At 39.9% G+C, this 13,725-nt stretch overlaps 2 protein-coding genes across 2 annotated transcripts; both read right to left on the bottom strand.

Moving 5' to 3' along the window:
• Window positions 1-2,572: 2,572 nt before the first annotated feature.
• Window positions 2,573-3,493, bottom strand: LOC140944317 (histamine H2 receptor-like). The gene has a single exon (XM_073393478.1). The coding sequence runs from the start codon at window positions 3,491-3,493 to the stop codon at window positions 2,573-2,575; it is 921 nt and encodes a 306-aa protein (XP_073249579.1).
• An 8,268-nt stretch (window positions 3,494-11,761) lies between these two features.
• LOC140943560 (lutropin-choriogonadotropic hormone receptor-like) lies at window positions 11,762-12,643 on the bottom strand. Its single transcript, XM_073392660.1, has one exon. The coding sequence runs from the start codon at window positions 12,641-12,643 to the stop codon at window positions 11,762-11,764; it is 882 nt and encodes a 293-aa protein (XP_073248761.1).
• Window positions 12,644-13,725: the final 1,082 nt, after the last annotated feature.

Here is a 13,725-nt window from a genome sequence, read left to right as displayed (position 1 = left end):
AAGACAAGCGAATGGTGAACCTCGTTATTCGTGGTTCTCATCATTGCAATCTGCGCGTGATTTATATCGCGTAGAATCTATTTCATCAGGGGAAAGGTAGCCGCAGCATAAGCCTAAACAGCCATTATCTGGTGTTATTCAAGAATCCACGAGACAAATTGCAAATCTTGACTCTGGCGAAGCAAATGTATCCCGGGCAGACGGATTTCTTTTTAAATCAATACGAAGAGGCTGTAAAAAGACGTTTTGGTTATCTTCTGATTGATCTGAAAACTACTACCCAAGATAATTGTCGGTTGCGAACAAACGTCCTGCCTAGTGAAGAAGGCTTTAACCAAGCAGGGTTTCAAGAAAATATTCATCAAGAGCTTCTAAAATATCTGAAGCAGCTATGCAAGAAATACAAGGCAACATGGATGACGTGCTTTCTCGAAACGATCTTCGGGACGACGAAAAAACTACACGATACTTCCAGTTGCAAAACAGATACCTGGCTTTTAAGGAACAATTAAATACAAGAACACGACCGGAAGAAATAATCAGCACTGTTCCATACTTAACATAAAGGACACAAGATTCTTCGACAGCAACGACAGCATTCACCACTCGCCTCAGCCCCTTTAATGTAACACCTGAATTAACACAAGCGGCTATCTCTCAAAAACCTGACAAAGAAAGCCAAACATGCCAAACAGCTGAGGAAACGTCTCCATAAGAAATTCAAACCTTACAAGTACTCCATGGGCGAAGATGATGAAGATTAATTAATTTCCATTCCTTACAAATCGCTGTGTATTTGACTCTTTTTGTCATTGTTTTTAATAAAGTTTTAAAACGGTATCTCTCTTGTGGTTTTATTGCTAGCAGTTATGACTTACCATCACTCACGGGCAGTTTGCTGTTGGGGATAATGAGAAGAATAAGACGATTGTCATATTTGTCTTCGTCTTTATTCCCAAGTGAGTCAAGTGGTAAACCTCCCGTGCGAAGGTGATGGCAAGTCTAAAAAGCTTGAATAAATTACCAAATACAAGGGTTTTCATTGCAGCTGAAAAATGGATGGTTAGAAGTACTGGAGTTGGTGGCCTCATTTCTCTTCAAAACGGGAACCCGTGACGCTTAAAACTCTTGAGAGTTTTTCGTAGAAGCTATATTTTGCTTTGTTAAGATTTGTTTCCAAAAGAGAGGGACAAATACAAAGTAAGTTTGATGAATAGAAGTTCTTTAATATCACCGCGCACTCAGCTTAAAATTGTTCTTCTTTAAGTGCTACCTTTATTCGCCGTAAGTTTCTGATTACTCTGTTTCTTGCAATAAAGCTTTAGGTAGAAATATCCTTTCAGATAGGAGATAGTCTCTCGGCAGTCTTCCTCTATTCGTGCGTCAACTTTCACACTGTCACGATTGCCTTCAAACTCGCTGATGTAATTTAGAGAGCTTTGAATCTTATTTGCTGAAGTTAGGGAAACATCTGTCGTGGGATTTCGAAGTTATTTACATTTTTCGCAAAAATGCGGTTTTAAATATATGCCGATATCTCAAAGGTTTTTATACCTACAAGAAAACAATTAACATTTTCTTAAAGTTCCATCATTATTTATTTGGTGTGCCGAAAATCATTGAAATCGGTGGAATCTTTCATTCCGAAAAACACAAATAAAATACATAACCAACACGCATATAAATAGGTTCGGTCCACCTTAAGTTATTAATTTTTTATATACTAATACGTCAAGGTTCTCTCTTGCGGTTTTCCTGTAGAGCTAATTTGTATTCAACTTTGGGCTCGCAATCTCGCATAATTAACTGATTAACGGTGCGTGAAATTACAAGACTTTATTAGTTTTTCATTTCCTCGAGATACAAGGGAGAAAAAGCCAGACAAAATTGAAATAGAGAGTTTTCAGCTCCACTTTTGTGTATATGTGTTTTGTTTATGTACATCCGAGTTTTAGAGCTAAATAAGAAGACATAAACTAAATTGAAATAAAGACTTTTCAACTCCAATTTGTGTATGTGTTTTGTTTATATATCTGATTTTAAGCGCTAATTAAGATATAGAAAGCCGTTTCTCGCGTTGCTAGGTGAACGCTTCTCTTATTCTTATTTTTGCCTTTTAATAGTATGCAGGAAGGCATGTGAATATAAATGATTTACCTATACCTATACCGAAATAGTATGCAGGAAGGTATGTGAATAAATGATTTACCTATATCTATACGTATACCTATACACCAACGGGGCTTATCTTTGCTGAAGCATGACTACTAGCGACCGCGACCACTTTTTAGGATGACAGTTTTATCTAAGTTTTCCAATGTTTTTAGCCTCTTGTAAGCGACCACTTCACGCATGGTCTAAACTCTTTGTTCGATGTATGTACTACGCTACAAACAGCATCCGAAGACACTTATCGTTACTTAGAAATTGCATGCAACAAATTGTCTCCGGCCCAGAAAGAAGATATATCGGTGGGTAAGCGACCACCTTCAGTAGGTGATTTTCGTGAGGCTCGGTGAACCCAATTTGAGGATAGCGTTTAACAACAATTCTGCCCGTCGATACGTTATATCTAGTGGGATCCGTTTGTGCAACAACACAACTTTTTGACTCCATCACGAACATCTTTCATTCTCCAAATATAAAGGCCAGGATTGAGACAGGATGCTGAAAGCAAGATCACCAAAGATACGTGCTTTGGCCCCCAGCTTCCTTCTTTCTTACCCAAAAGAACAAGGAGAAAAAGCGAAACAATGAAAGGTAAAATGCACAAAGAAAACAAAGCAAGAATGTACAAGACTGAAAAGATCGATTTCTTATACTTTGCCAAGTTGATCGCCGGTTGACCAAAATTTTGACGAGACTGATTCGTATGAATTTGTTGCTGGCGCTGTCGAATAATACGGAACACTTTGAAATATGCAACAGAGGTGGCCAAGTAACACGATAGGCCATAAGCGCCCATTGCAGCATTTGTTTCTAGTTTCATTTTCTTTGTGATGAGGTTCAATGCCTGCAAAGTAACTAAGGGAACTGGCACCAGCAGGGATATGACAGCCGTAAGATATCCACGGCGTGATGTGAGTAAGGATCGGTGAGTCATGTGCAGCCATCGTTCAACGGACAAAAGTGTTATAACAAGTATCGTAAGACACAACAGATATGTACTAATGAGAATGCCAGGCCTGGAGACAACTCCAAACTTATGGTTCAGCAAATAGGGAATGGACATAAGAGGGCTGGCAACACCAGTCAACAAGTCCGTAAACGCCAAAACACTCAAAAGAATGTGAAAAGATGTTCTCTGAAAGGACCTTTTCCAAATCGCCGTCAAAACCACTACATTTCCCGCCACTGCTACTGGCGCGAGTACAACGATGATCACATGACTTGCCACAAAAATACTGTTCGACTCTTTTGTACTTGCTCCAGTGCTCAAGGTGCTAAAGATGGAGATATTAGTTGGAATGGGCCAAGTCGTGTTGTTCATCATGACGACGCAGCTCGGTTTACTTCAGTACTCCTGTATGAAAAATGTCTTTTACGACTTCGCTTGGCTTGAGAAATTTATACGAAAATCGTTAGCTTCTAACGGTGTTAATAAAATGAGGTAAAAAATATACCTATGTTACAATACAAACAGGGCCAGAAGACACAACTTTGGAACAGTTTGCATACAGTAGGCACCGTGTTCAGTTCACTGATGAACACCTTGCTTCACAAGGATATTGCTTCAATAGGAAATGATTGTTTTTAACTTAGTTTTTGCAGCTGTGTGTGCTGAGTTGATATTACGTCTATTTATGCTCTTCCTATAACTTCCTTAGAGGGTTTAAAGGCCGATATAACTGCTTTGCCTGAGCTCTGTTTGCTGGGCTGGATAGATAAGCAGATAACAAACCAAGATTGAACGTAAAGGACTATGGGTAAAAACCCAAAGCCAGTTTATTAAGGAAATAAGTTCAATCAAAATGACAATTTCCCAAAACATAAAATTGTTAAGAATGTTACAAATTTGTTGAAACTTTGGCCCAGTAAAGGTGAGGGCCACAACAAACGCAAACAACATGGCAGCTGGGCAGGGTTGGGAGGGGAAAAGCTTCAGCTTACTTGTCCACGAGTTTGAGGCAAGTGTGCTTGATCCACTCGGAATCGCGCGTACGTGTGGTCAATATGGGATACCGCTGGCCACTTGCCACGTGAATGCTGCTATTACATAACAAGGAAAATAGTTCTGCCTTTTCACAATAACGATACTACAATATTAAGAAGGAAGTGATAGGGAGCATAAAAATCCTATTTGCTAGCAAATATTTCATTTAAATCGATGTACGGTTTCCTATTTTTTGCCTTTGTTGACTGTTATTCACCATTGCTTTTAGTTTATTAGGAAATTTATATTATTTTTCCAGTTGCTGGCATTTATCTCACTCACTCACTCATGACCCGCAAGCCTTAGAAACGTCCACGACGGTCATCTGAATTGACCGATTGCGCAATATAAACAAAGGAAGTGTCACGGAATTTATCGCCGCCGAGAGCGGAGCCGGTCAAGAGAGGTTTGCCAACCTGTCATCTGGGTGAAAAACTGTCGCTCCAAAAAAGGCCTTAAACAGTGCCTAGGAGGTCTGAAATGCAGTCAGAATAAAAAGAAAAACAAGAAGACGCTAAAGGTAAGCTTCAAAGCGATATTCAATGTACATTTTGCTAATTTAGTGAGCAAAGAATATTTCTTCATACAACGTCTTATAATTTTTTTTGCTGTATGAATAATTAATTAGCTAAGTAGGATAATGTTGTTCAGGGCTCTCATAGTGAGCTTGGGCTACCTGTGCATAGTGCAGGACCGAAGGTCGGAAGATAAGGAACCCCTGGAACTTATTACTCGCACGTCATCTCGCTAATTCATTTGGCATTTTATTCCGACAAAAGCAATTAAAACAATCAAAATATGCTTTTGTTCCCAAACGATAACCACAACCTCCGTAAATACATCATCGATTTTATTTTTAAAATTACAAATGTCTTTTCAAACAGGGCAACTTCAGAACACCATGGCATTGCAATAAAACTCGCCGCACTTAATAGTAAAGTCATTGTCTTTTTTTAACAAATAGTCATCATTGAAATATGTTAAGGTGCTTCTTAGTGATTTCTTTCCAGGCTTTTCTCCGGCGTTCCATTCCTTGTTCTTAATTTCTATACAGTCCTCTAGCAAGAATCTTACGAATACTAATGGCAAAAGTGAAACTCACCTTTTTCCCCGCAAGCAGCTATTGATCAAAAGACTCCCCTAACAATGATTTCCATTCCCATACCTAATTTTCTAAAATCCTGCAATACATAGCATTTTCTTGACTGGTTAAAGACTTAAATAGCGGCAGCGGCGCGATTTGGTAATTTTTTGCGGGCATTGCACACGTTTTGGCGGGATGGCGATTTCACTATTCGACCGAATCCATTTGATCGCTTGGTCTCTGTGTTTTCTGCCTCTACTATGACACCTTCATCTACTAACAATAGTATTTCCACAACCCGTCGTCATTAAATAAAGGAAATTTTTCATGTAGCCCGTTTGCACACGCTTTACATCATTAACAGCAGATCATGGATAATACTCACCAAACAAATGCAGTCGGATTAGAAGATCTAACGTTTCCAACATCAAAATGCCTACCAGACTGCCGATGAATATTACCACTTACACGTTTATCGTAATATCGTTAGGCTCAGAAACATTTTGAAGGCATAGGAAGACCGTCTTCTTGTCGTAATGTCATAAATCTACAGACGCACACACCGTACTTTACGTTAATCTCAAGAATGCATTGCTGGCTTTACATGTGTTCGATCAGAGGTCAAATCATGATGTCACACTACTTCCATATAAAGAAAGAGTCAATTATTGTTTCCATTATTTTGGTTAAATTTTTAACTATAGTGCGTTGAATGAACAAGATTCCATCAGAGAGATGCCATGAAAATACGAACACAACGCACCAGCGCGTGGGTGGCACGTGATTCACTGCGGAAACTGCTGTTTAGCAAGCTCACGCCCAAGAAATTCGTTGAATCTGCACACACAAAGCCTCGGAGATCGATGATTGCAATTTGCTGTGGCCCCGGGGAAGGTACTCCCGCGAATTTTGGATAGGGGTGTGCCGCGAAGGTTCGTGAACCCTAACCCTATTTAAGGACTAAGAAAGCGAAAAATGATACCCTTTTTAAGGCCCAAAGCCAAAAAATGTCACCCTATTCAAGGAAAAAACAAAAGTATTAATAGCATGAAAAGGAAAACTTTATTTCTTCTCTGTAACATTGGATGTATAGCATGAAGCATAAAATACTAGAATAAGCCTAGTTTAATAATACGCAATCAAAACCGGAGGGCGTTTTCACACTCCAGTATTAGATAATACAATTAAGATAATCTTATCTACTGACAACACCAAGGACACAGAAACAAAAGGCTCAAGAAAGATACCCTATTTAAGGACCAAGAACCTCAAAAACCACACCCTATTCCACGGCATGTACTATATAGCCCATATATGGGAGTAGCCCCCCTGGGGCTGTGGCATCCATCTTTCCTTTGCGATGAGTAGTATGCTGTGTGTTCACGGTCTGAATCAGCGCTTTTATCTGTCAACATTCGCCCGATTCTATTTGAGTTCTGCGACCTTCAGTACGTAAATTCAATACAAAATGGAACTACGCTACATTTTACTGAATACTGGCAAAGACCAGAAAGACAACGCTTGAATCGTAGGCCACGGCCACGCGCGATTATTCTGGATAACTCGTGAGCTAAGAACGCAAATCTCTGGCGTATGTTAAAATCTCTTCTCAATTACGACCAATTACTCTATCGCCAGATGCCGCCTTAATCTTGTTATAAAAAATGTGACGCTTTATCGAATAACTGACCACTGATGATTGGATGGATGGTCCAATCCAGAGTGGATCAAACTGTAAAAAAAATAATTGCTTTTTCACAGTAGGAAGTTTATTGCTTGTCACTCAAACCCTAGCGTCCTTAACGACGCCAGCGTCCTGTGGTGTGCAAAAAAAAGTCGTATGCGGGTCCTCATTTAGGAGAGAAAACATGACCGTTTTCTGGACTCGACTTTTGCCAATTTTTCCTCACGAAGATCTCTTATAACAGCACCGAAAGGAATGGCAAAAAAGCGTGATGCACGTGCAAATTGTTGTTTTGCTAGTTTACTTGTCTAAACCTGTTGCTTTTTTGCCGTTCTCGTTGCCGTCGCCGTCGTCGTTGCGTAAACTCCCTCTTATTTTAGTAACCATCGCGGACCATATTTCAGGGGTACCCAATTGTCTGCAACTGAATATTTATTAGACAAAGTAACTGTTGCATAGAAATTAACTCGAGAACCGAGACTAAAAATACGGTCGAACGTCCATGTGTGACCACCTACTAAAGTTGGAAGCTCTGGTGAAATGCCCACCTCTTGTAAGCGACCGCGACTACTTTTTAGGATGACAGCTTTATCTGAATTTTCCATTGTTTTTAACCACTTGCCAGCGACCACTTCACGCCTTGTCTAATCTCTTTGTTCGATGTATGTACTACGCTACAAACAGCATCCGAAGACACATATCGTAACTTAGAAATTGCATGCAACAAATTGTCTCCCAGAAAGAAGATATGTCAGTGGGTAAGCGACCACCTTCAGTAGGTGATTTTCGTGAGATTTCGATGAACCCAATTTGAGCATAGTGTTCAACAACAAATCTGCCCGTCGATAGTAGTTAGATCTGGTGGAGTCCGTTTGTGCAACAACACAACTTTTTGACTCCATCACGAACGTCTTTCATTCTCCAAATATAAAGGCCAGGATTGAGACAGGATGCTGAAAATAAGAAAACCAAAGATACGTGATATGGCGCCCACATTCCGCTCTTCTCACCCAAAAGAACAAGGAGGAAGAGCGAAACAATGAAAGGTAAAATACACAAAGAAAATAAAGCAAGAATGTACAAGATTGAAAAGATGGATTTCTTATACTTTGCCAAGTCGATTGCTGGTCGACCAAAATTTTGACGAGACTGGTTCCCATGAATTTGTTGCTGGTGCTGTCGAATAATGCGAAACACTTTGAAATAAGCAACAGAGGTGGCCAAGTAACACGATAGCGTATATACGCCTGATATAGCATTTGCCTCTAGTACCAGCCGCTCCTCGATGAAGTTAAATACTTGCAAAGTAACTAAAGGAATTGGCACTAGCAGGGATATGACAGCGGTAAGATATCCACGGCGTGATGTGAGTAAGGATCGGTGAGTCATGTGCAGCCACCGTCCAATAGACATTAGAGTTATGACAAGTATCGTAAGAGAGACAAGATATGCTTCAATGAAAATTCCAATTTGCGAGACGGTTTCGAATGTATGGAGCAGCAAGTAAGGAATGGACATCAAAAGGGTCGCCATACCGGTGCACAAGTCCGTAAACGCCAAAACACTCAAAAGAATGTGAAAGGATGTTCTCAGAAAGGAATTCTTCCAAATCGCCATCAAAACCACTGCATTTCCCACCACTGCCATGGGGGAGAAAAGAACGATGATCACATGACTTACGACAAGAATACTGTTCGTCTCTTTAGCACTTGCTCCAGTGCTCATGGTACTAGGAATGGAGAATGGAGAGGGCCAAGTCGTGATGTTGAACATGATGGCGCAGCTCGGTTAACCTACACTTGTATTACAAATAAAGCGTTTTGGCTTGAGAATTTTATAGACGGTAGAAAAATTGTTAGCTTTTAAACTGCGTAAATAATATTGGGTAAAAGAAACTATCTTTCAATACAAACAGCGCCAGAAGACACAACTTTTGAACAGTTTTCATGGGCACTGACATCAGTCTATTGAAGGCCTTAGGATGATTGTTGGATTTCACTTAAATCTTTTATCATATATATAAAAAACCTTATTTAATTATTAATTAGTTTTTGCTGCTATATATGTGCTGAGTTGAAATTACTTCTATTCAATTCGATGTCCGGTTCCTGTTGTTTTTGCTTTTGTTGACTATTGTTGACCGTTGCTTTGTTCTTTCATGAAATTTCATTTTTCCAATAACTGACATTTATATTCTTTTAACAGGGAAAACATGACCGTCTTCTGAATTCGAATCCTTTCAATCTTTTTTTTAAATAGATCTCTTATAACAGCACTGATAATAATGTTGGCGACCATAAAAAACCGAGCGAAGCTTTATAGTGAATAAAACATTATTTAAATAACAATATTAAATCATAATCATATACTCATAATCATAATCATAAGCAACCGCTATGAAGAAACCATCGATCACATTACAAGTGCCTGCCCTAAATAAGCAAAGTCCGCCTCTTACACACCCACTGGAATATCTGCAAAGTTTACAACATCAACTGGCGGACAAGTGGTCAAGCGTACACCAGAAACCATATCAGAAAATGAAAATGAAAGCTGTACTATCCTCTGGGACACGCCGGTTCTACTGATTGATGTGTCTGAATTCGCTGAACGAAATACATCTGTCAAAATGTTGAAAAGCTATCAAAATATTTAGAACTGGGCATGGGAGATCGAAATCTCAAGGGTTTGGGGCCTTATAGCAGAAACTGTGGCTGTAGGTATTGGAGCACTTGGCCTAGGTCTAGGGCCTGGAAAAAATACGTCGAAAAAGGTTCTGGAAACATCTACAGAAGATCAGTCTAGCTACTGGGCACAGCCCACATTTTACGAAAAGTGCTCTCCATTAACTAGATAACGACTCCCCCAAACGCTCCCGCGGAAAGTGGTAGCTTCTTGTACGTCTGGGCAGTAAAAACTGCGAAACAAGGAAAACATAATTATAATTTATTTTAGCATGAACTGACTTTGAAGGGGCCGTGACAAAAAGTAAACTTAGCATGACATCAAATCTTATAAAAGAATAAATCTCATTAATGAGATTCCTCCGCATTTTATTCATGCGATAAAGACAAAGGAATATGACATCATCGACGTGACTGCGCAAAACTGGGGTTCAAAAAATCCCCACTAAACTACCCATATCAAGAATCAGGCAAAGTTTTACTTGAACTGTTCCACGCGAGACAGGACAATTTCTTCTAATTTTTTGTAACAAGTAAAAATGAAAATGTACTTAAACTTGTAGACAGTGTTTGGGATGTAAGTAGGATCATTGAAGACATTCGCTTGATCATTCCAATACCAGATGATACCTTGTTGTCATCTTTCAAAGTGGACGCAATGGGAGACTCCACCGTCGATGTCTAACACTAGATATTTTGTGCTTGAAACGCTTATCAGTCTATAGCCGCCAACATGAAGACTGGCGTTAGGATTTAACTTCAGAGGCACAGATTGCATACAGTCCAACCTCCAGTAAGTGACCATCCAAAGTGCGAAGATTTTGTGGTCGCTTATGGGAAGTGGTCGTTACCGAGAATCGAACCACACATCTACATTTTTCAAGAGAATTCCTTGCATGCGATTTCTAATTCATAAGTGTAGTTTCATGTTCTCCCTAAAAGTTCTTCGCTCATTGTGGGTAGTGTAGTACATACAGTGAACTTAGAGATGGAAAACGGCTCAAGTAGTGGCTTACAGGAGGATAAAATCAATGGAAATTCCAAAACCGTCATCCAAAAAGATGGTCTGGTCGCATACGAGAGGTTGTCATTTAATGATATGACTGGGGAAAATTTTAGAGTTTCGATAGGTGATAGCGTATGGGAGGTGGTCGCAGATGAGAGTTTTTTTCAGCTTTGCTGTAGGTTCCGATTGCTTAAAGGTGCCATAAATTTAACCAGCACTGTTGTTGAGCTGCTTAAAGCATTCTCAGATGCTACCACATTAAGAAACTATATATTAGATATGGTTCCTTGATCTCCGGCGATTTCGTTGTGGTCACTTAGCTTGCGATTTGCCCATTAGGAGAGGGGTACCACTAAAATAGCCTATATGAGGGGGCTTCGCGCGCCGGTGCGCAAGAGGTACATTTTCAGGCTTCTGATATTTGAAAGACTAAGTATTTCATTGGTTGGAGCATATGAAAGCGCAGGGAAATCTGTCATTTTAGTCTCCAAAAGGACAACACAAGGGCTAACAGGGTTCCTTTTCCGTCAAAAAAGGTTTATAAAAATGTAAGGAGTTGGACATCGGGGCGAAGCATCTACGTGTAGAACTTTGTTGAGTGCTCCCCCGTGATTCACTGATGATAATTCATATTATTAAAAACTGAATCATTGGATAATGCAATTCTAGAGCTCTTATTTGCTTATCCATTATACCATGTTCTCCAAATATGGTAACTGTACGCGTCTGCTCAAAATTAAAAACAAGGGGAAAATCTGTTGTTTTTACAAATAAAGGCGGGAAGAATTCCCGTTATTTTATAGGCGTTTCTAATAAAACAATTATTCCACTCGCGCTTGTTGGATATGAGATGATTATAGCCAACGGGCACTCGTGGAATAATAGGCCCTTTGTATGATGACATCATTTTACTCCTACGACAAGAATCCCTCAGGACTTTGCTTTCTTGTGCAAATTAGGGCTTTTGCTATCGAAACCTCACTGGGATTACCAAATTAAAATATGAATGGAAAAACCAAAAGGACCCTGGTTGTAGCAGTAAATACCCTGCGAACAGTCTCCTTCTCATCTAGGAAAGATCGAAGCGACTCTGCTAGCAGGGTAAGCAGTAAAATGACGTCATCGTGCAAATGACCTATTGCTAACTATTCTACTGGGATCTACAAGGGCGGAATAGAGATTTTACTCCATCACGAATGTCCCTCATTCTCCAGGTGTAAAGACCAGGATTGAGACTGGAAGACAAAAATAAGAACACCAAAGACTCGTAATATGGCTCCCATGTTCCCTTGCTCTTACCCCATTTAACAAGGAGGAAGAGTATAACTGTCACAGGCAAGAAAGAAAAAGAAAACAAAACAAGAATGTATAAAATTGAAATTACGGATTTCTTGTATTTCGCCAAGTCGATCGCCCGTTTACCAACACTTTGACACGACTGGTTTCCACGAATTTGTTGCTGGTGTCGGCGAATTATACGGAACACTTTGAAATACGCAACAGTGGTGGCTAAGTAGCAAGATAGCAGATATACTCCCATAGTGGTGCCTACCTCTAGTTTAAAACTATCCTTGTAAAAATAAATACCCTGTAGAACAACGAAAGGAATTGGTACTACCAGTGAGACCGCAGCGATGAGACATCCACCACGCGATGTTATTGAGGATTGCCGAGTCATGTGCAGCCATCGTTCAATAGACATAAGTGTTATAACAAATACTGTTAGAGACACCAGATATGTTCCACTGAGATTCCCAATTGCTGATTCAGTTGTATAAAGTTTATGGTTACACAAATAGGGAATCGACATGACAGAGGTGGCAACTCCAGTACACAAATCAGAGAACGCTAAAACACTCAAAAGAATATGAAAAGGTGTTCTCTGAAAGGACTTCTTCCAAATCGCTGTTAAAACCTCTGCATTCCCCACTATTGCTACAGGAGAAAGAAGAGCTATGATCACATGACTTGCCACTAGAATGCTGTTCGGCCCTTTAGCACTTGCTCCTGTACTATTGTTGTTGTTCAACATGACATATAACGCAGGCGGCTCAGACTTAGTATGTGTCACTGAATGAATATATTAATATTCACATGGACAAATTAACGCGATGAGTCGTCGAAACTCCAATGAACTAAAATAGTCCAAAAGTCAAAATATAATAAAACAAAGCTAAGATACCTTCAACTGAACGTATCCTTGTCTTTCCTGGCTGGTTAAAGTGGCATTTTGTTGCGTTTTGGTCAAGCTGATGCTAAATTCAAGCAAATATTTTAGGAAACACGCTCAAATTCGAGACAGCTTTGTTGTGAAGGTTTCATCGCATCGATGAAAAATTTTAGTTGAGTTTAAACGGGCACATTACGCTGAAATAAGCGAATTTCATTTGAGTACAGAAACGTTTGGGTTTTCAAATAAATTTTTCAAAAAATAACTTCTGTGTATATTATTTTGTTCCTCAGTGTTCATTCATAACAGTCGTTCAGAGAACAGTCGAAAAACAACAGCTTCAGCCCCGGCTGTGTGTCGGCGAATTTCAGGCCCCGTCCACACGTATCCGGAGATTTTTGTATCCGCAAATTTTTTTATGCGGATACACCTAGCGTCCACACGTGTCCGCCGTATACGCTCGGTGTATCCGGAGATTTCTGTATACGCTTTCCAGAGTGGAAATTTCTGTATACGCTGCGTATCCGGATACGTGTGGACGCTCGTATCCGTATATTTTTGTATACGCTGACGTCACAGTATCAGAACCAGTCTTTTTCCGCGCGAGATTTTCCAAAATGGCGGCGAGCAGAAACGTTGTGTGTTCAATGCTACTAGGACTACTTTGAATTGGCGCCAAAATTATCGCAGGCTCAGCTTTCTTTGTAATGCGCATGCTCTGTTGACTAATCCTTTGAGATGTCCGGATACGAATCGGATACGTGTGGACGGTAGTATACGATTCGCATACGCTACGTGTGGACGCAGATATTTTTGTATCCGCATAAAAAAATTTGCGGATACAAAAATCTCCGGATACGTGTGGACGGGGCCTCAGTTGCAACTTTGACTTTCATAGGTGGATTTCCCCAGACAGATTTCGATACAAAGCTAGTTAATTTCTT

This window comes from Porites lutea, chromosome 7, assembly GCF_958299795.1.
Source record: "Porites lutea chromosome 7, jaPorLute2.1, whole genome shotgun sequence".
Lineage (NCBI taxonomy): Eukaryota > Metazoa > Cnidaria > Anthozoa > Scleractinia > Poritidae > Porites > Porites lutea.
Note: the sequence above shows the minus strand (reverse complement) of the source record. Positions and strands in the feature narration are given on the sequence as shown.